Genomic DNA, 22,613 nt, shown 5'->3' with positions numbered 1-22,613 from the left:
CAGAAGATGTCTGCTAGTTTCCTATGTGTTCAGTATCTTGCCTGTGAGCAAGAGAATCTCTTTTGGCTCTTTCTTCAAGTAAGACCTCCAAGTATCTGCTGGTCAGCAGAAGGAGGGAATGGGATAGTGACAGGTGCAGCCAACTAAAATAGGAGTGGAGTGGAAGGGGAAGGCCCAGAGCAGGGTTGGTAGAGGTAACGGAGAAAGAAGGAAAGGGATGAAAGTACAGAGAGAATAAAACGGGTGAGAAGTGCACATTGAAACAAATAGCTTAGAGAAAATTAGTAAGAATAAAAGACATAGCTCTTAATGTTCACAACATTGCGTCCCGTCTATTATGAAAGATTTATCTGCAATAGTTTAATGTAGCATAACAGCTTCCCTGCCTTTGTTCTTTGCCTATCTCAGCTAACTTTCATTCTGTATGAGCTATCTGCAAAACCAAGTCATCATTCCACATTAGATATCTCACCTAAAGCAGACACATACATTTACAGCATTGTAATTACTCCTTAGATCACTGCATCAATAGGAAATTTCTTATTTTTCCTGTCATTTTCTTCTGACCTTTAATATTTACTCTGCAGTTGTGTAAAAATAGGTTTAATGCTTAGTATCCCACTGTCAGCCAATAGGCTTTTCTCTAATGCTGCAAATACAAAAAACAGCTCAGAGGAGGAAGCCTCTCACTTTAGCAGATGGAAACATTTTTTGGTATTTCCAATTCACCTAGGGAGGATTAAAATTTGCTCTAATGTGGTGCTAACTGAAAGGGAAAGAAGCTTCGCATTTAAGTAGATATTGTAAGGTGTGCATGACTTTCTCTGAATCTTTTCAATCAGTGTTGAATGACGTTCATGACGTTTCACTATCGAGTGTCATACAAGTATTAACAGTTAGTTAGAGGAGTTATATGTACCATTAGCAGTAAGAGAAAAAGAAAAGAAACTTTCGTTGAGCTGTTTAACGACAAATTGAGATGCTGCTTAACATTTTTCAAAAATTCACACAGTTTTTCAAAGAAGGTACAAAGTAGGATGAGCTAAACCATAATGGATTACTTGCCACAGCTCTTCTGTAGATTTGGCCACTCTCATTTGGTTCTGTGTCTTCATGTAAGTGCACAATGACTCAGATCAGGGCTCTGTGGGGGCTATACCATCTGTTAATAGAGTGTTTTTTTATTCTTGCTGCTGAAGAAAGTTCTTAATTAATCTGCTTGCAGGTCTCCGGCTGCAGTTTCACATGCTACAGATTGAATTTAGGTCAGATACCTCCTAATGATATTATGTTGTGGAGAAGAATCCCATAAATCCAGATACTTCCAAAAAATGCACTTAAATATATTTTTTAACCCACTTACAGTTAATCCCAGAAAAAAAGTGCAACTGATGCTATGACATGGTTTCAGAGGTGTTATGTTAAATTATAGGGTTTTTATCTGGTGAGCACTGTCTGTAGCCTAACACTCAGCTGTCAGACTCGATGATTGATTTCACATCCTCAGCTTTCACAGATCTGAGAAGATATTGGAAAAATAAAGATTTCATGCTTTTTTAAGTCTAAATTGAAGAGTTTCAAGACATAACTGCTTATACATCAGAATATAAATATACATATTGAATATTTGATTTTCTGCACATACAGTATATATATATTATTCTCTATTCATGGCAGTCATTTATTGTGTTTTATATGTGTTTCTTTAGCACCGATGTGTAAAAATACTACTACAATTTCATTGTAGTATTGTACAAAGTATGAAACTTTGTATAAAAGAATGAGAATAAAGAGTGAAACTTTAAACTTTGAGTGAAATGTGCAATAAAAGTCAGGGAGAACAGGACAAGGATGTTTGGAAGCTTTAATTTAATTTAAAACCCTGTGAGTTCTACTACCCCTCTGTTAGACAGCTGTGACAAAGGATGCTGACAGTGCACCTACATGGTCTCTCCCAGTATTCAAAGGGAAACCCCATCACTATTCTCCCCTCTGGCTTATTGAACTGTTCCTCTCCTCCACCCACATATTGAGTAATGTGCTGTCCCTCACTCTTTTTATGTCTACAGGAATATAATCAATAGCCTGGGGTGGCCTGCATCAGCACCGCTAAATGGGAGCATTGGACAGAAATCTAGAGCCATAAAGAAAGAATGAATATGTTATCTGTTTGCTAATGATTCGATTAAAGGACAGGTTTTCAGTAGCAGGGATGTAGCAGTGTAGCATAAAAGGCAGAACTAGTTTGTTGCTGCTGAGCTGCTGATTCTGATGTGAGAAACCACTTGACTCAGTTGGATGAGTGTATGAGTGTAATTTCTAAATATATGACTAGAATTCAGTATAAAAAGAAGGTTTTTTATAAACGTGTCTATAAACCCACTTGTTCCTGTCTCACAGTCCCTTTGTGCTGAATTAAAGCTGATTACCTGCTAGTGGAAAATGGTCAATTTACCAGCAGTTAGAAGTGTAACATAACTTTGTTGCAAGTGTTGACGTCATTGTATCGGACATACCGGTGTAAAGATGTCCCAAATAACCCATAAACTGTTAAATCCCAGATAAACTAGGCCTATATCGTTCACTTGGGGACCTGCGGTGTGTCAAAAATGCTGTTGCCCCAGCTGTAATTTAAGAACATCCTCTATAAACAGTCACTGTCCGCAAACCAAACAAACCAAACAGTGACGCACCGCCGCGGCCACAGCAATATTTTTCCCAGCTTTGTTCACAGCTGTTCTATTACACCTGGTTCCCTGATTGTGGCTAATCTCTTAGTTTAGAAGATCATGAAAGGATTAGAGGGAGCAAATATCACTCACCATTTTGCATCTGTTTGCTTGTTTGCTTCCTGTCTGCCGCGGGCACCATGCCTGCTTTTCTGGGGAATCCTTGGCTACCCTCTGTCTGCATGTGCACCATTAGAGGGCCCTAGAGAATATACAAAGGTGTCTGCTTTCACTATCTGTGCTTGTGGCTGTAAATCTCTGGTGCAATACATACTTCTGTCGGTGCTATTAATGCTCACTAGTTGGTTGGTTTGTTTGTCTGTCTACTATTTTCGTTCCATTTGTCTTAACTTCTCCTTTTAACCTCAAATATCCGCATATCCTGATACTTCAGCTGCCAAGTCCAAACATGGTTTGGCTGTAGCCTTACAAGCAGCATTTGCATGAGGCATTAAATGTGTTTTATGTTTTTACGTGGCTCAGGTATAAGTTCAGTGGGTCAGATGAGTAATAATCATGACATCCTGACATCCTGACTTCCACTCAGTGAATCCTAGCTGTCTTGGTCCCATCAGATATGGTCACAACAGATTAACAAATAATCAGAAGTTGTGGTTGGTGTACAATTAACTGTCAGGTGCACATCTTCCAAATCCTTAAAGCTGCCTCTATTAATAACTGTGTGAGCTAAGCCTGTGGGTTTGTGTGTCAGCTTTTCACGTGGTCAAATTGGAAGTGATTCACACAGTGTGACTTCTGGAAGGACACTGCCCCGTAGCTGCTGATACATTTGACTTGGGAGTATTATAAATGTGTATTGGAGGGTTTAAACCAGTTATTCAGCATGACTGGTTTAAACATGTGCCAGCAAAGTTCTCACAAGGACTGTTTTTCCATTCCACCAGCCAGTTTGACAGGTAGCTGTCTTGTGCTTTGTGCTGTTGGTTCTTTGTTTAAAGCTGTACAATTCATTAAAGAAGCATTTCTATTGGTTTGTTGGGGAAAGTTGGTTTCTTATCTTCACTGTGTCACAAATGACTTTTCCACAGTGTGGCAGGGCTTTAGTGTTTATTCTGTTCCAAAGTCCCAAATATTAGCTAATAATCATCATCAACCACTTTCAAGAACACGTTCACAAAATACTAACACACAAAATATAACACAAATTGAAAAACTGATAAAGAAAACAAAAAAAGTATTCTTTCTATACAAACTTTAGTCCTTGCAGTCCTCTAGAAAATCCTGTTTTTTTTAGATCATGACTGCAGAGGTAGAAGCTGTGTTTGTCTACCATGTGGGGCAGCGGCTGTTGAAATAGATTAGAAGCCAATGAGCAGGACTGCTGTATAATTGTAGGGCATACAGTGTGTATGGTTGTCACCTGATCACTCAACAGTAAACCACTTTAGTAACTTTAGTCTTTCAGACTCTTATTAGGTCAGCCCTATCTGCTTAATGAGGTTTGAGTATTTGTGCACTGGCCTCAAAACATGATCGCTTTAGACAGTTTAACCCTGACTTAGAGCTGTTTAGACCTTGTAGCCTTATTCTCGCTCTGTAATGCTGGCTTTAGAACAGGTATACTGAGTCGATAAAGATGCATGTCATTGTAGTGCGTGCAGGTACTGGTCTGAATCTCAGCTTGGTGCTGTGTAGGTAGATATTGTTGTTTCACAAGGGAGACAAAAAAATCTTCCAAATCCAATTTTGTTTCCTGATACTTCTGAGGTTTAAAAGTCAGGTTAAAAAAAACTGTGCGAGTCCTGTGCAGTTTTAGTAACTCTTGACTTGCATTGAGTGCTGTTGCTCATGTCTGCAGTGAAAGAGAGAGGACACATTGCTCCACTTTTCTGAAGTGCAGAGCAGGCAAAGCAAGGAAAGGACAGAGAAGACATTTCTAGGCTGAGGAGGGAGAGATAGATGATAGCTCAGCCAAAGGAAGAGGGGTCACTTTTCAGCCAAAGAAACACTCGAGGCCTCTGGGCATAAGAGATGAGTAGATGTTATGAGGTCACAGCTCTGCATCGTTTTCCATTTTCCTGTTATATGCTAAGCTATAAACATAGATATGCAAAATCCTTTCCTGCCTTTGACCTCGCTTCAAAGGCCCTGCTATTTTTCTAACAGCAAGCCATTACATATTACAGCTGCAGAATCACCAGGGTGAGACAGTGAGCACTTCAAGAAATGAGAAGACAGAATGATTCATTACTTGTTAGACGAGAGGGGAGAAAAGTCAGGGATCCATCCAGAGCTGTAGAGGGGATAGTATTCAGGTTAAATGATGGAGCCACTTACATAATGACTGAGTAGAAGAAACAGCTGAGAATTTTGAGTGTCAGGTGTGAGGTTCACATGCGAGGGGGTGTTTATTGCTGTATTTACAACAGTCTCTGAAGCGTCCAGGCATTGACGAGGAGCAAACAAATTACTCACTGTTAGCATTCTGCCCATGGAATAGAGGCACATCTAAATATTGTGCCATACCTCACTAAAAGGAGCTGTTTAAATTCTGCTGAAAGCTCATATCCAATTAATCCTTTACACATTCACAATTCAAATTTCTCAACGTGTACAGAAGATCTACCTATTTTAGTCATGTTATTGTTGTGGTGATGGATTTAAACTAAGATTGATTTGAAAAGTTGTTATTTATTCATGCAATAGTTTCATAGCTTCAAAGTGCACTTAAATTATTGCAGGTTTAGCATTCGCTGTGATAGATTATCTACTTAAAGCAACAGATTAATTAGTGGTAAAGTCATAAACATACTAAATCAGAGGGTTTTTCTCTAAGTGTACTAGTCATTTTTACTTCAGTCACTGTGTACTCTACAGCAAGTGTCTATTTGAAATGTGCTGTAGGCAAGTTTTCCTTTTTTGCACTTCTTGCAGAGAATTTCAGTTCAGTCAATAAGAGGTCAGTATTGTACAACAGAATGCCTGCAATATCAAGTGAAAACATTTTTTTAATAAAAAAGAAATACCTAAAAAAACAACCTGGCAAACACAACTGCAACAAACATGTAAGAGAAAACTGTAGTTGAATAAGTCATGTAAAATGATGCATCCTAAAATTGAAAGAACAGTGAATAAGAAATATCGATAACAGTTTGTTTGTTTGTTTACTGAGTGCAGGATGACCAGGTAGTTCTGCAGTGCACTGCCTCCGTCCTGAAGGAACAGATTAAACTGTGTCTCTCCTGCGAGGGCTTCGGGAACCGTCTCTGCTTCCTAGAAACCACATCCAACGCTCAGGTGAGATTCTGCTACCCATTCCTCCCTTTCCCTTGTACATCTACTTGTTTGTTTTTTGAACAACTTTAATTTACCTCTCTATTGTTTATGTATTTGCAGAATGTGCCCCCAGACCTGGCCATATGTTCCTTCATTCTGGAGCAGTCTCTCTCAGTCCGTGCTCTGCAGGAGATGCTGGCCAACACCGTGGAGATGACCGAGGTGGGGGTCATAACCAGAAATAATGAAACTAGTAGAAGATATATAGAAATATATTGAGAGGGTGATTCATAAATGTAAGAGATTCATGGAGTGCTAAAAGGAATGTGACTTATGAAAGGCACACTAAAGAAATATACTTAATTATGAAGATTTTCAAGGTCTCTCTGAATGCAAAAATATGTATATTCTGTATGCAATTTTACTGCCTCTGTCACTGTCCATCTTACTGTCACCAGACAAAAGTTGTCACATTCAGCTGGAATTGCTAACGTCATTGTGTTTGCAATTTGTTGTGTGCAGTTGTTGAGCATAACTTTTCTGTGTCGTCTCCCACTACCGCCAAACCTATATGGCAAGAAAAACTACAACACTTTTGAAAGTCTGCATATGAAATTGACTCTATTTCCACCATGTCAACAAGAAGTACCCAGCCAAGTTTAACAACAAAAATAGATGCAGCAACCTTCTAACAATTTCCAGTCTGTTTTACTTGATGCACAACAGCTAACATTAATACGGATAAATATTTTTTACCTCATAACTTATTGCAAAGTTGGCTGTTTCTAACAGTATATGAATTAAGAAACCGTTGACTACATCGTTCTGTATGTACTTAAAAACATCCTGGTTCAGAACACTTTGTTTCCAGTCTGAGACTGAGAGATCCTCGACATGTCTCTGTTTTAGACAGAGAGAAATAAATTTGCAGTTTATGTGGGTCAGACTGTTTAGGAGCGCATGCCAGTCCTGTCTTAATATGTAGGTGGTATTTTTCTGCTCCATCACAGATGGAGCTTTCAAAATGAATTTAAAAAGTTCACAGTTGGAGATATTATGAACCAAATTCCTTCAGCCTACATAACCACCATCAATGGACTTATTTTTGGTGTTTATTTTATTATGATTTTGTTACTTGCCATCTGATACCCGCTCCCCTTCCCTTCTTGCTCTTTGCAAAGCAGGCAGTCGATTTGGACAAATGGGTATGTCTGTTAACGTGTGTTATTTCCTGTAATGTGTGTCCCAACCAACCTGGCAACTGTCCTTGTTCCTGTCATGTTGGCAAGTGGGTGTCCTAGTGAATGAAATACGTAGTGCTGTATCATTTACACATCTCGGTTTGTATCAGTTAAGCCCTCACCATAAGTAGGTGATTGTCATGAACACCTGTGTATAGCTTTTAGCAACTGGTGGAGTTCAAGTCCACTGTCTCTGTGCTGAGCTATTAAAAACGGCACTGTTAAATATAAAAAAGTAAAGTTTTAGGGAAAGATTAGATTTTTTTTCCACAGTTTTGAAGCAAGAATAGAGCACAGCATTTTTTTCTAATAATTAAACTTCAGTCTATCCCACAATATGAGACATAGCTACAAGGCGTCACTCATTTGCATTTTGTGCAAAACGCAGCCCATTCATCATAATTATTATTTTACCTTGCTTGATGTTGCTCATTTGTTTTAGATCATTGTTCTTTGTGAGTCTTAAAAATTGACCTGTTATGCTTTTCTTTTTTTCCCCTCATACTTCAGTTGTGGATGCTCATACTAAAAATGGCCAAACATTCAAATAATAAGGTCGTATGTAAAGACAATCCCTGGAAACTGAACACTCAGGATTCTCAGAATCTGGTCTGTCAGAGTTTTTTCTACACTTAGATGTGTATGATGCAAGAGGAGACATCCTTAATATGGTCATGTCAAACAGACACTTCTCGCAAAGAGCACATAAGCCCCATCCACATGCTGTTAAAACCACCCAGATAATCTGAAGAAAGCTGCGGCTTTAAAGGTGGAGGAGCTACAACAGTGGGTGAAAAGGGGCTGAACCAAAGCCCAGTGTGAGGCCACTCTAGCAGTCAAACAATAAAAATGAAGAGCTGGAAATGAGCATAACAGGTCCATTTTTATAACACATCCCAGTTCTCCTTTTATTCACAACATGTTATCATATTGATGAAAAAGATTCATTCACTATAAACGTACACACTTATGTTTACTATTAAGGCATTCTGATCCTTGAAGGTTTTTGTAAGAGAAACTTTTGGTTGTTTTTGGGTTTTTTTCTTTCATTTCCAGATGATTACCAGTTAAGTATGCTTTTCACAATTTAACTACAATGTGCCATTTTGATTAGTATACAATCAAAATATCAGTTAGCACATCAAGAAAAAAAACCCAGTGTTGAATCTTTGATAAGAATGAAAGCTGATACAGCTGAGGCAATGATCTTAAGCTAGCTTTAAGAGAAACTATTTCAAGCCTTTTATTAGCTGCATTATGACTAGTCTAGACAGTTCCTGCTTCACAGGAGTTGAAAGATGTGGAAGAGCCAGGCTTCCCTACTGATGAACAAGAGGATGAGAATAGAATGGCATGCAGCCCAGCAGAGGTTCCCACCAACATGTCAGGGATGGATGGAGAAATTGGACACCCCAGAGCTGCGGACAGGCCTAGCTCCTTCTTAACACACGCACTTGGGGATAAGGCCCACAACACAATCACCAACACAACACCTGTCCTAACCAAGCCTCGTGCTAATGCTAATGCAGTTTAGAGCTGTTAGCATCATCCTAACACTTGACATACCTGCCCCTAACTCATCTCAGTGAATTATGGGTGCTAAACCCTTAATAAAGGTTTAGTCTTATCTTCCTGTCAGCACCCCTAAATGTTAAATGTTGCGCTTGTGTTTGAGACTATAACCTATGGTGACTGACATTAGGGTTTAAATAAATAAATTGGGCAGGTCACTATTGGTTAATATAAACTTGTGACTAAACTAGACATATTGTTTACATAAATTGAACACATCTGAAAGAAAAGATACATATTATTGATCCTAATAGGATGTTTATTTTGACTGAAAAGTCTATGCACCATATACAGGATCAATGAATTCAACAAAAGTTGCTACATATAATGGACAATATAAAGGACAGGCTTAACTGAATAGAGCTTAAAGATCTTTAGTACATTCATTTTCAGTTATTGAAAGTTTCAACCAGCCTCTAATCTTTTCTTCTGACCTTTGAACCTTTAAAAATATGTCGTTGTTTCCCCCCATCAGGTCAATGTGTTTGTTAAAGTATACAGTCACTTGTGTTGATTTGGCTTGTTAAGTATTTTTTTTAATAATTTCTCACCTCAGTCGTCCCAGGGTGGAGGTCATCGCACTTTACTGTATGGTCATGCCATCCTTTTGAGACACCACCACTCAGGCATGGTAAGGCTAGAAATGAGCAAGAAATAAATGTAAACCTGTATAAGATGTCGTCAAATGCTCTAGTTGGAGTCATGTCCTCTATAAAAATCTCTCCAGTACCTGAGCTGTTTGACTACATCTCGGTCCCTCACGGACAAGCTGGCCTTCGATGTAGGCTTACAAGAGGATTCCACCGGTAAGGGAAATGCAGCAGAATACATTTTAGGCCTGGTATTAGCTCATTATTCTCTGGTGCTATTGTTATTGCCAACATGAAAGCTATTGACAAAAATAGTCAGCAGTTTATATCCACTTTGTTGTTGGGCTACAGGATATAAGCAGTGATTGTGCAGTATCAGCACGTTGTTACCAAACACAAGTTATCTGTTATATTTTTGGAAATAGCTGTTTTTTTCTTACTCTTGTTGAAGGTGAGGCATGTTGGTGGACTATTCATCCAGCTTCTAAACAAAGGTCAGAAGGTGAAAAGGTCAGGGTGGGTGACGACCTCATCCTTGTCAGTGTGTCCTCTGAGAGATACCTGGTACGACTGCTCCTTGTTTTGCACAATGATGGAGACATATACACAGTATGTCTTTTTTAATCGTCTTCTTCTCTTCTGTCCCCAGCATCTGTCCTACGCCAGTGGAGATCTCATGGTGGACGCTTCCTTCATGCAGACTCTTTGGAACATGAATCCAATTAGTTCAGGCTGTGAACTAGCTGAGGGTACAAACCTGCTTTAAAAAACTCTGTCTCTTCCCTGTTCCCGTAAAAATAAACATAACACAGAATCGCTTTGGGTGTTTGTTCCTTTACACAGGTTATTTAACAGGAGGTCATGTTCTCAGGCTTTTCCATGGCCACATGGACGAATGTCTGGCCATCGCTACACCGGAGGAAGGAGAAGAAAAGCGCAGGTGAGAATATAGGAACGCTAAGTTGCTCTTAGTAGAATAACTTCTTGTTAGTGTGATACCATGTACATACTGTATGTGTGCGCCCACTCTGCCACAGGATGGCTCATTATGAAGGCGGTACTGTGTGCAGTCAGGCTCGATCCCTGTGGAGGCTGGAACCCCTCAGAATCAGGTGATTATCTCCTCAAGGGAGTCATGTGACACACATTAGTTGGTTGAATTGCTGGGTAAGGTAAGAATAAGAAAGAGCAACAAAAATCAAAATATAGTAGTGAATGAAACAGTTTAGTTGGCTTCTTTATAGTTTTTTTCTTTAACTTTGTGCAGTTGGAGTGGTAGCCACATGAAGTGGGGACAGTCTTTTCGTATTCGCCACATCACGACGGGCCGGTACCTGTGTCTTGATGAGGAAAAGGGCCTCTTGGTGGTCGATCCAGAGAAGGCGAACACCAAACTGTCTGCTTTCTGCTTCCGTGCTTCAAAGGTCAACATTTTAATTTGAATTTCTCAGTGCATTTGGATAGTCATAGTTAATATACTGTGATTTATTCTCTCATTGACTTCAGTTTTTTTCTCACGTACTGTCCTTTTCTCCCCCCGAGCAGGAGAAGGTGGAGGTGGCTCAGAAGCGTGATGTTGAGGGGATGGGCATTCCAGAGATTAAGTATGGAGAGTCCATGTGCTTTGTCCAGCATGTGTCTACAGGCCTGTGGCTCACATATGCTGCCCTGGATGCTAAAGCTGCTCGTTTGGGAATGATGAAAAGGAAGGTAATGATCTATCCTGGGAATAAAAGTGAGATACAAACCCAATTCTGAAAAAGTTGTCACACTGTGTAAAAGATTAATAAAAACATGATAATTAGCAAATATAAAAATATTTCATTCACAGTAGAACACAGAAAACATGTCAAATGTCTAGTTATTTTAAGAACAATATGAGCTCATTTTGAATTTGATGATAACAGCACGCCTCAAAAGATTTGGCAGGTGGAAAACAAAAGGTTGGAAAAGTAATTACTTTGAAAAAGAAACAGCTAAATTAACATTTTGCACCTGATGTTAACTGACAACAGGTCAAAGAGCATCTGTATCAGAGATACAGAATGACCAATCTGCAAAAAAACTTTCCTAAACTTAAAATTGTGAATATATTGAATGTTTCATCATCCTCAGCACAGAATAGAATGTAAAGAATAGAATAGCCATTTATTGTCATTGTAAATGTGCAATGAAATTGTGGGTGCTCCACACCAACTGTTGTGAGCCTAGAGGTGTGGGACCTGATTGACCTGAGGCGTCAACAAGAGGGCAGTGATGTCAAACAGGTGGAGTGCGGGGTGCAAGGGGTCACCTGTGATGGCCCTGGTTTTCCTTAGACAGGAGGATCTAGCAATGGCCTCCAGGGGTGGGAGAGGGCAGCCAATGATTGTTTTGGGCAGTGCTAATTACCCCCTGGGCTGCCTTCCTGCTCTCAGTTGTGGTTGTTGCATACCAAACACCCAGTACATAATATCATCAAAAGATCCCAAGAATTTGGAGAAATCTGTGCACACTGGATAAAACCAAAAATCAGTACTGGATGACTGTTATGTTTGGGCCCTTGGGCAGCACAGCATTAAAAACAGACATGATTCTGCCATAGAAATCAGTGCATAGGCTCAGCTCAGGAACATTTCCAGAAATCAGGTTAAAGATCTATTATACGAAGAAGAAGCTACATGTGAACATGATCCACAAACACTGCCATCTTCTCTGGGCCATTTAAAATGGACTGGGGTAAAGTGGTAGACTATTCTGTGGACGAATCAAAATTGAAAATTCTTGTAAAACCTGGATTCCACATCTGGATTAATTTAGCTTGTGGAAGATATTTCTTGTTATCACCACACAGTTAGAAAGGCTGGATCTTTGATGATATGGAGCTACTTTACTGCATATTCACAGCTTGTAATCTGGAAAAGCACCATCAATGCAGAAGAGTCAGGGTGCTGGCTTGTCTGCAGTCCAGACATTTGTCAGATTTTAGTATTGTTTACCTGCATCTGTGTGCTTTAATGTTCAATGTGAAAATAAGCAAATATTGATAATGGCAAACCTTTTTAAGGTTCTTAAATCTTTTTTCCTACATAAGTACCACCAATGGAAAATAATAGCAGTGTCATGTGGTAATTTGTTGTCTGTGTTTTCAGGTTATTCTGCACCAAGAGGGCCATATGGACGATGCCTTGACTGTGTCCCGCTCTCAGACTGAAGAGTCACAGGCTGCTCGTATGATTTACAGCACCACAGGCCTCTTCAGGCAGTTCATCAAGTAAGTTTATATGTTTTCAAAATGTGGATGAGTGGAAACTCTTTTTTGCAGCAGGATGCAGTCATATAAACATATTATTAAATTTTATTTGTTCTTTCAGCGGATTGGACTCCCTCAGTGGGAAGAACAAGTCACCAGGGACAGGATCACTTCCTCTGGAGTCGGTCATCCTCTCTCTTCAGGATCTCATCTTCTACTTTCGCCCACCTGAGGAGGAACTGGAACACGAAGAGAAACAGACCAAGCTCCGCTCTCTCCGCAACCAGCAGAACCTCTTCCAGGAGGAGGTAATCAGCATGCTGCCATGAAAACCTAAATAATTTCAGTGTTATATTCAGAATAAAGGGGAATATTCTTTTTTATACAAAATAAGTTTAAATGGATGTGAACATGACCTAAACTCTCAGGTTATTATTATGAATCCTGATCCTTTTGTTTTTGTTTTCAACCCCAGGGAATGATAACCATTGTGCTGGAGTGCATTGACCGCCTGAACGTATACAACACTGCTGCCCACTTTTCTGAATTTGCGGGAGAGGAGGCTGCTGAGTCCTGGAAGGAGATTGTCAACCTCCTTTATGAGCTGCTGGGTACGACCTCTGAAAACACAAACTGCAAATTACATGTGGTCTCTGCTGAATAAAGAAAAAATGATTTGTCTCTGTGTCTCCACTGCACAGCTTCTCTGATCAGGGGTAACCGATCAAATTGTGCATTGTTCTGTGACAATCTCGACTGGTTGGTCAGCAAGCTGGACCGTCTGGAGGCCTCCTCAGGTTTGGAATGCACCTTACTCATTCAGTCGTACATCCACCACCCACAAATTACAAGTGTTTCGACTAATTGGCTTGGCAGGATCTACTGTTTATAATTGGCACAGCTTAATGCATTAAGCCCTAGGGTGTTGTTTGTTATTTCCACTTAGAAAATCCTCAGATTAATAACACCTTTGATACAGTACAATATAACTGAAATACACAAGTCTCCTTACATTCAGTACATCCAGTCTAGATCAGGAGTTGGTTAAAAATTCACATCAAGTTGTTTTATACTGCAAGATAAAAACCCAGCAGTTTTGAAGACGCAAATCTCTGCCAGCCAGCAGCTAGCCTGAAGACTGTATATTATTTAAATATTACCAGTATGTGAACCCTTTTCCTTTTTTTTAGGTATTCTTGAGGTGCTGTACTGTGTCTTAATTGAAAGCCCCGAGGTTCTGAACATCATCCAGGAGAACCACATCAAATCCATCATCTCTCTCTTGGACAAACATGGAAGGAACCATAAGGTAGGCTATATTTCACTGCCAGGAACTGAAAGGGAAAATAAATTAGCTCCATATGATATGCACTCATATTTGAATATTTTCCCATTAACACGTTAAATCTGTTTCGCTGTTGTTTCTTGTCAGGATTTGCAGATGTAATCAAAATATGCAAGATTTAGATGCATGTCTGTAGACACACAGACACGACATCCTTTCTCACTGTGCACTTTTTGAAATTAGTGTGTGCATGAAGGACTGCCTGTTTGCTTGATTTTACATCAGTGCTAAAGTGCTTTGGAGACACTAGTTTATCTCCTCTTACCAGTATCTCCTGTGGAGGAGGTATTGGTGGCCCATCACATCAGTTAGAAGATCTATAAACTGGTGAAGAAAAAAAAGTAGAAAGCAAAGACAAAATCCAGGCAAATATATTTTTACCTGTTGGTGGTAGCTAGCTGGTGTCTGTCTCTCTCCTGTCATGGGCAGCAGTTCTTCTGTTTATCTCATAATGTAAAGACAGTCCTGAATGTCTGAATGAATCTGACTCATAAAAATCCTTTTTGTTCTTGCTGTTCTGTTTTTAGTCATCTTAACCAGCGGATAATCCAGTGATAATTAAGTTAATAAAAGTGTTTATGCTTCTACCTTTAGGTGTTGGATGTCTTGCGCTCTCTTTGTGTGTGTAATGGTGTAGCTGTGAGGTCCAACCAGAACCTCATCACTGAAAATCTACTTCCAGGTCGTGACCTCTTGCTACAGACCAGCATTGTAAACTATGTCACCAGGTACTTGAACTACTGTTAAGTTGTTTTCAAAATCAGAATCGGGGAAACTTCATTAATCCCAGAGGGAAACTGAGTCATCATAGCAGCATAAATACAACAGACAATAAAGGAATAGCATAAAAAGAAGTGTAGAAATAGAGATACAATTAGATAAATATAAATATAAAAGGACACAAGTATTAACACTAATGTTTCTGGGATATTGCAGAAATAAAGGTGCACAAGTGTCCAAATATACATTGTTTTGCAATATTTCCACGTTGTTAGTTTTGTTGTCTATAAAAGTTAATGCTAATGTACTTTCTCCTCTGTACTCAGTGTAAGGCCCAACATCTTCTTGGGTACATGTGAGGGGTCAACACAGTATAAGAAGTGGTACTATGAGGTGATGGTAGACCACGTCGAAGCCTTTGTGACAGCACAGGCGAGTCACCTGCGGGTAGGCTGGGCTTTGACTGAAGGTTATAGCCCCTATCCTGGAGGAGGAGAAGGCTGGGGTGGTAATGGTGTGGGAGATGACCTCTACTCATATGGCTTTGATGGACTGCATCTGTGGTCAGGTAAGATTTCCTTAAATTCTTTAAAAGAAGATTTACAATCTCTTGTAACCAATACAACATCTTCACTACCTGCTCTACTATTCAGGTACTGTGGCCCGGCAGGTGGCTTCGCCCAGTGCACATACACTGGCTGCCGATGATGTTGTAAGCTGCTGTCTGGATCTCAGTGTGCCCAGTATCTCCTTCCGTATTAATGGCCACCCAGTTCAGGGAATGTTTGAAAACTTTAATGTTGATGGCCTCTTCTTTCCCGTCATTAGCTTTTCTGCTGGGGTCAAGTAAGTTTAACATACAAATAAAGCATAATCCTCTGTTTCACTATTTACTTGTATTTTGTTGATTAATGGTCTAGTACACCAGCAAATTAATGTGATACATGTTGATGCAATGCAATTATGCAAGCAGAAGCTAATTTAATGGTTTTTCATGAGTTTGTCACCTTTTAAATTGTAATTTAATTTCAATTATTGGACTATTGGTGTAATAATATACAATGGGGAAGTAGCAAAAGAATTATTATTGCACTATATTTCAGAATTTCTCCAGTTTTATATTTTTAATAATTATTATTTTTCTTTTATTTCTTTAGATTATTGTCTAATCTCCCAAATAATAGCTTTAAAATCTTCAGAGTCCTGTCACTTAAAAGCTCTTACAGGATTTGTCTGTAATAAATCTTTAGAGTGCTGAGATGGGGCTTATGCATCATTGACTGATGAGTACAAGAAGGGAAACACAGGCTCAGGAACTGGCACAGAAATAAAATCAATTTTTTCTTTATTATGAGTTTTCTAAAGATCAATGAACCATTGTCATAAAGGAGTTTAGTAGTATATAAACCTCTGTCGTATAGATAAAGACTTGGACTCACTTGGTTTTTGTCCCCTTAGGGCTCGGTTCCTCCTCGGTGGTCGCCATGGGGACTTTAAATTCATGCCCCCGCCTGGTTATGCGCCATGCTACGAGGCTTTGTTGCCTAGAGAGAGGATGCGTATTGAACATATCAAGGAGTACAAGCATGACTTTAATGGTGTGCGCAATCTTCTGGGTCCTACTCTGTCCCTCACTCACACATCTTTCACCCCCTGCCCTGTGGACACAATTCAGGTAAAATCCCCTCAGCTAAAATCAGTATTCGATGTCTTTGTTTCTTTTCGTTTTCTGACTTTCCTTTGCTTTATAGATTGTCTTGCCACCCCACTTGGAACGTATCCGAGAAAAACTGGCAGAGAATATTCACGAACTCTGGGCTATCACTCGTATTGAGCAGGGCTGGACCTACGGGATTGTGAGTATGGTGTCAGCACTGCAGAACAAATGCAACTATACGAGATTAGCGGTTTGACAACATGAGCTTTAAGTGGTTTAGAGCTTTTAACTGTTAAAAGTTAATATGACTGTTAGAAATGCTTCAAAATGTTACCTTTGCTTCAAAATGCTTTATACAAGCAAAAAAAAGCATGAACTAACATATACATATATAATATATTTACCACTGTGGGTAAAAAACTATGATTTTTCCCTCCAGTTTAGGGATGACAACAAGAAACTCCACCCCTGTCTGGTGGACTTCCAAAGTCTGCCTGAACCAGAGAAGAACTACAATCTGCAGATGTCTGCTGAGACTCTCAAGTGAGTAGCAGGTTAGATTTGAGAGATTTAAAGGTCAGAGGAAAACGTTTATGTCCCATTATTGGTGAACTTGTGTCTTTACTTTATTATCCCACAGGACTCTCCTAGCACTGGGTTGCCATGTTGGTATGGGTGATGAGAAAGCGGAGGAGAATCTAAAGAAAATCAAGCTTCCCAAGACGTATGAAAACAAAAGATATTTCTTATTGTTTCGTCATAATTTTATACTTTAACTATGCAGATCTAAATGTAACCATATCTTTCTGTTAGCTATGTGATGAGCAACGGATACAAGCCTGCCCCGCTTGATCTCAACCATGTCAAGCTGACACCAAACCAGAATCAGCTTGTAGAAAAACTGGCAGAAAATGGGCATAATGTTTGGGCGAGGGACCGAGTACGGCAAGGATGGACCTACAGCATTGTCCAGGTGATGATTTCCCAATCCTTAGTGGATCTTTTATTTATTGGTGGATTGTCCGTCTTAAAGTACACAATCAATCACTTACAATCACATGCATTGCATATTTTTTTATTTTCTATATAAAGCTGCATTTTGTACACTTTTCAGGACATTGTTAATAAGCGTAACCCTCGTCTGGTACCTTACAACCTGCTGGATGAGAGAACTAAGAAAACCAACCGAGACAGTGTTAACAACGCTGTCCGTACACTCATTGGCTATGGCTACAACATTGAGCCTCCAGATCAGGAGAGCAGTAAGTCATCTTTCCTCATGTGTTCGCTGATTAAATGCACAGTAGCTTTTTTACACCACCTTTTTTTTTGTTCAGCATTTTTGTCTTTCTTATTCTTATCTGTCATGTTTTCCCTCTTTCGCTGCAGCTGGCCATGGCCTTGAGAACACCCGTGGGGACAAGGTGCGAATCTTCAGGGCAGAGAAGTCGTATGCTGTCACCCAAGGAAAGTGGTACTTTGAGTTTGAGGCAGTCTCAACGGGGGAGATGAGAGTGGGCTGGGCACGTCCTAATGTCCACTCTGACACTGAACTGGGAGCAGATGAATTGGCCTACGTCTTTAATGGCAATAAGGTTAGTCACTAGGGTAACATTACAAATCGAATTTAGACTTGTTAACTTGGTCTATCAAAAATTATATTGTGTAAATGTTTTCTAAATCATTCACATCTTTTTGAATGGGTGACGTGGATCTCAAACTATTAGAAATATTGAATTTTGAGGAGGGAAGTTCTTTAAGTTGTAGGAATAGAAAAACTATCTTTATTATTTTTGTATAGCTAGGAGAAGGTCAAGGTATCGTAAACCTGAGGCAAGATGTATTAGTCAGTAGCTAAAAAAGGTTACTGTAGCACACTGTAGCTGGTGGAAATGATGTCTCTGTTTTTGTGGAAATAAGTAATATTTTATTTGTTGTAACCTCTTCCAGGCCCAGCGATGGCATATTGGCAATGAACCATTTGGCCGCCAGTGGCAGTCTGGTGATGTCGTTGGCTGTATGATAGACCTGACTGAGATGAACATCATGTTCACGCTCAATGGAGAAATGTTGATCAGTGACTCAGGCTCAGAGATGGCTTTCAAAGATATTGAAATTGGGGATGGTGAGAACTGTTTTTTTATAGTACCAGCATTAGCACCAATAACTAAAAGTTAGTGGTGCTTTATTTTTTGCCAGTTTGCATTATAAGCAGCAGCTTGAAAAAACTATTAACTAATTTCTTCCCTTTCATGCTACCCATCAGGTTTTATTCCAGTGTGTACCCTGGGTCTATCTCAGGTTGGAAGGATTAATCTTGGTCAAAATGTCAGCAGCCTGCGCTATTTTGCCATTTGTGGCCTGCAGGAAGGATTTGAACCTTTTGCCATCAATATGAAGCGAGACATCACCATGTGGTTCAGTAAAAGTTTGCCCCAGTTTGGGCCTGTGCCTGCTGATCACAACCATATTGAGGTAACTATTCAGAGACATGTGTAAAGTTTAATAAAGTTAGAACTTCAAAATGAGTGATTTCTTTATTTTTGTCTCCTAGGTCTCCCGTGTTGACGGGACCGTGGACAGCCCCCCCTGTCTGAAGCTGACGCACAAGACGTTTGGGTCGCAGAATGCCAACACTGATATGATGTTCCTTAGACTCAGCATGCCTGTGCAGTTCCATGAGACCTTTAAGATCCCGGCAGGTACCACCCCTCTCACCCGTGCCCTTACTATACCTGAGGAGGAAGTCGCAGTGGTAGAACCTGACTCAGAGTTTGAAGTTTTGAAAAAGTCTGCCAGTCGCAAGGAGCAGGAAGAGGACAAGAAGGACCCCTCTGTGCCTAAGGAGATCTCCGTGGAAAATGAGAAGGACACAATGTCAGAAAAGGGAAAGAAAAAAGGGTAAGTTTGTCAGTTTGTCACTGCAAAATAATGAAAATATTCTGGACTGTTATGGTTGCTGGTTTAATATAAATTAAACAGAACAATCTCAATCAACTTCTGTTTTATTCTATTTATTTGTTTTGTTTGATTTTACGAATATTTGTGCTACATACCAATAACTGAAGTTGTGATATTTGGCTTGTTCTTTTAGAATGAAATCCACTGAAACTATAAAGCAGTTAGAAGCCTTTAAAAAAAACACTAATTCCAAATGTTATTTATCTTCCGTGTAAAACAGATTTTTCTCCAAAGCCAAGAAGGCAGCCATGACACCTCTTGCCCCTCCTCCTGCTCCTCCAACGGTGCCACGTTTGGTGGAAGACGTGGTCCCTGATGACAGAGATGATCCTGAGATCATCCAAAATACCACCACTGTGAGATTCACATTATTATTTGCTACAGTTACACATATTATTACCTGAGATTTTGTCAATTTGAATGATGGCTTTAAGTTTTCATGTAATCTGTAGATAATAAAATAATATGATTTCTTCTTCCCCCCCCCCCCGTCTTTAGTATTACTACTCTGTGAGGATCTTTGCTGGGCAGGAGCCGTCTGGTGTTTGGGTTGGCTGGGTCACTCCTGATTACCACATGTATGATCAAAACTTTGACCTCTCCAAGGTCCGCAGTGTCACTGTCACAGTGGGAGATGACAGAGGCAACATACATGACAGGTTAGTTTTTTTCGTGCATAAATTTTTATTATTGCTGGCCAAGCATTGAGGAAAACTTATAAATATATATTTTTTTATGTATTATTTATTTAATCTTAATTTAATCTAATGACATTTAGGCTAGATTTGTTTATTTAAATGCTGTGGAAGTAAAGACAAACAACACTAAGAAATTACAAATTAAATATGCCTTCATATTAATTTGGCATTGCACCTAAATGAATAAAGGGACCCATCAAGCTTATTTCCAGCTCCATATTTTTGTTCTGGGACTTCATTAGAGCAGCTTTACATGATTTACAGTGAAAAAAAAATTATGGATCTTTCTTACTTTGAGATGCAGCCTCTCAGTTCATTATCTGTTTAAGCTCGTGTCTATTTAAGACCCCCTCATGCTAATTGCCCACTTTTGCATGACTTGCTGCTCCTCGCCAGGCTGCTGCAAAAAGTCAATTTCTTATTCTTAAAAAACTCATATTTTGTACAAAATACAATCATGAGGTTGCTTTTACATATGCTGAACTCATTATTTGAAGCTCTATTCATATTCACAGTGTATGACAGAAAATAAAATAAAGAAAATACAATTCAAAGTTAGTTAGGGTTCTATTTTGCTTACATCTACTTCTTTTATTTGGTTTGTTAGTTACTGTAAAGAATTTGGATCAGCTGCAGTATTTCAGTTGAGACAGATGAGTTTAACTGGAGTGAGTTTCATTACAGCTGTGTTTCTTGCTCATTCTTTGCAGCATGAAGCACAGTAATTGTTACATGGTGTGGGGAGGGGACCTGGTCAGCAATCAGCAGACCCGCTTTAGCCAGGAGGACATGGTGATTGGCTGCCTTGTTGATCTGGCAACAGGTCTAATGACTTTTACGGCAAATGGAAAGGAGATTAATACTTTCTACCAGGTAAGGGAAGGTCAAATAGATTTATCTGTGTTTTTTATTCTTTGCTTTAAATGTATCCTGATGAACTATGTGACAACGCTATGTTCTGTCAGGTGGAGCCGAACACCAAACTCTTCCCTGCAGTTTTCGTTCAGCCGTTCAGTCAGAACATGGTGCAGCTAGAGTTGGGCAAACTCAAGGTCAGATGGAACGATTTTCACTCTTTTTTGCAGCTGCTTTTTCTTAAAGTGTCACCAATTTAGAAATGTATGGTAATGTAAGTCAGACCCACGTTGGTGGTCTTTGGGAGTGGAGCACGGTCCAATCTTGCATTGTAATTCTCCTACTTATCTCTTTTAATATTGGACCAGATGTTATCCATCATTTATTAATGATGATATTTGGTGTTTTTAATAAAATGAACCACTATTTTTTTTTTACCTGTACCTTCACATCTGAATTTCTGTATTTTTCAAATCTAGTTTGTCAGTGCGCCCCAGGGCAGCTGTGGCTACAATGTAGCTTGCTATCGCCAGTGTGTGAATGTGTGTGTGAATGTGTGAATGACTGAATGTAGTGTAAAGCGCTTTGGGGTCCTATGGACTAGAAAAGCGCTATACAAATGCAGGCCATTTACCATTTACCATTTAGTTGAATTTATTTTTTCCTTCAAATGACAGTAAACTCACCTCTACTGTATCTCTCATATCAGAACATCATGCCTATCTCAGCTGCGATGTTCCGCAGTGAACGTAACAATCCAGTCCCTCAGTGCCCCCCGAGGCTGGATGTCCAGATGCTGACTCCAGTTATCTGGAGTCGTATGCCAAATCACTTCCTCAAACCAGAGGTGGGCAAAGTAAATGAGCGGTTAGGCTGGATGGTGGAGTGTGTTGAACCTCTCATCATGATGGCACTGCACATCCCAGAGGAGAACAGGTCAGAAACAGAATGTCGATGCAGAAAACTCTTAAGTTTAGAGTTTTCATATAGCATTTATGACATTCCTGCTATAAATAATTGAGATAGCAGCAGATCAGCAATCCCTACATCTTTTAACTTTATCATTGCAAATGTCAGTTACTTGTTATACCCGATATATGTAGAGATGTCATAGGAAGAAGCTATTTTCTTTTTTCCGCATTAAGAGAGCTGAAAACCAAAAAGTACATTTTTTTATCATGAGAGTGTGATTTAAGAAAGGGAAGGTAAATATATAGAGCGATTAACATATAGTTATTACAAAAGATTTGTCATGATCATATGATGCATACAATGCAATGAAGTTGACTTTTTTCCACAGATGTATTGATATCCTGGAGCTGTCAGAGCGTCAGGATCTGATGAAGTTCCACTATCATACACTCATGCTCTACTGTGCTGTGTGCGCACTTGGGAACAACCGAGTGGCTCATGCATTATGCAGTCATGTGGATGAATCCCAGCTTTTCTATGCTATTGAGAACACCTACCTACCTGGACCTCTTCGCAGCGGCTTCTATGATCTGCTTATCAGCATTCATCTGGAATCAGCAAAACGGGCACGCTTGGGAACCAACAGGGAATTCATCGTTCCCATGACCGAAGAGACCCTCAGCATCAAGCTCTATCCTGATGCAATAAAAGCCCACTCCTTACCTGGTGTTGGTCTCACTACCTGCTTACGGCCAAAGCTGCATTTCTCATCCATCAACTTTGTTGGCACAGACCCTGATTTGTACACCATTAGTCCTGTCTTTCCTCTACAGGTAAGAAACAGGAGACAAGGTGCATTAAACC

At 39.7% G+C, this 22,613-nt stretch overlaps 1 protein-coding gene across 8 annotated transcripts in view; it reads left to right on the top strand.

Moving 5' to 3' along the window:
- Positions 1–22,613, top strand: part of ryr1b (ryanodine receptor 1b (skeletal)) — a 76,457-nt gene that overhangs the window by 6,000 nt on the left and 47,844 nt on the right. For 5 of the 8 annotated variants that reach the window (XM_084949837.1, XM_084949838.1, XM_084949836.1 and 2 more), the window contains exons 2-35: positions 5,868–5,987; positions 6,087–6,188; positions 9,336–9,410; positions 9,507–9,585; positions 9,821–9,933; positions 10,019–10,118; positions 10,213–10,309; positions 10,407–10,481; positions 10,637–10,793; positions 10,915–11,079; positions 12,501–12,622; positions 12,723–12,909; positions 13,077–13,212; positions 13,303–13,398; positions 13,792–13,910; positions 14,541–14,674; positions 14,993–15,234; positions 15,320–15,512; positions 16,125–16,341; positions 16,418–16,522; positions 16,763–16,866; positions 16,964–17,047; positions 17,137–17,296; positions 17,438–17,585; positions 17,713–17,918; positions 18,274–18,448; positions 18,590–18,798; positions 18,878–19,224; positions 19,505–19,640; positions 19,783–19,943; positions 20,693–20,855; positions 20,948–21,034; positions 21,547–21,773; positions 22,138–22,582. In XM_084949837.1, the coding sequence (XP_084805963.1) occupies positions 5,868–5,987; positions 6,087–6,188; positions 9,336–9,410; positions 9,507–9,585; positions 9,821–9,933; positions 10,019–10,118; positions 10,213–10,309; positions 10,407–10,481; positions 10,637–10,793; positions 10,915–11,079; positions 12,501–12,622; positions 12,723–12,909; positions 13,077–13,212; positions 13,303–13,398; positions 13,792–13,910; positions 14,541–14,674; positions 14,993–15,234; positions 15,320–15,512; positions 16,125–16,341; positions 16,418–16,522; positions 16,763–16,866; positions 16,964–17,047; positions 17,137–17,296; positions 17,438–17,585; positions 17,713–17,918; positions 18,274–18,448; positions 18,590–18,798; positions 18,878–19,224; positions 19,505–19,640; positions 19,783–19,943; positions 20,693–20,855; positions 20,948–21,034; positions 21,547–21,773; positions 22,138–22,582 (5,286 nt within the window). Of the gene's footprint in view, positions 1–5,867; positions 5,988–6,086; positions 6,189–7,150; positions 7,172–9,335; positions 9,411–9,506; positions 9,586–9,820; positions 9,934–10,018; positions 10,119–10,212; positions 10,310–10,406; positions 10,482–10,636; positions 10,794–10,914; positions 11,080–12,500; positions 12,623–12,722; positions 12,910–13,076; positions 13,213–13,302; positions 13,399–13,791; positions 13,911–14,540; positions 14,675–14,992; positions 15,235–15,319; positions 15,513–16,124; positions 16,342–16,417; positions 16,523–16,762; positions 16,867–16,963; positions 17,048–17,136; positions 17,297–17,437; positions 17,586–17,712; positions 17,919–18,273; positions 18,449–18,589; positions 18,799–18,877; positions 19,225–19,504; positions 19,641–19,782; positions 19,944–20,692; positions 20,856–20,947; positions 21,035–21,546; positions 21,774–22,137; positions 22,583–22,613 lie in introns of all 8 variants that reach the window. The other 3 variants (XM_084949839.1, XM_084949834.1, XM_084949841.1) reach the window with 1 other exon arrangement.

The sequence above is a fragment of the Perissodus microlepis genome, chromosome 14 (genome assembly GCF_051167445.1).
Source record: "Perissodus microlepis isolate ML-2025 ecotype Zambia chromosome 14, ASM5116744v1, whole genome shotgun sequence".
In the NCBI taxonomy this organism is placed as follows: Eukaryota; Metazoa; Chordata; class Actinopteri; order Cichliformes; family Cichlidae; genus Perissodus; species Perissodus microlepis.
This window is presented reverse-complemented; position numbering and strand designations above follow the sequence as displayed.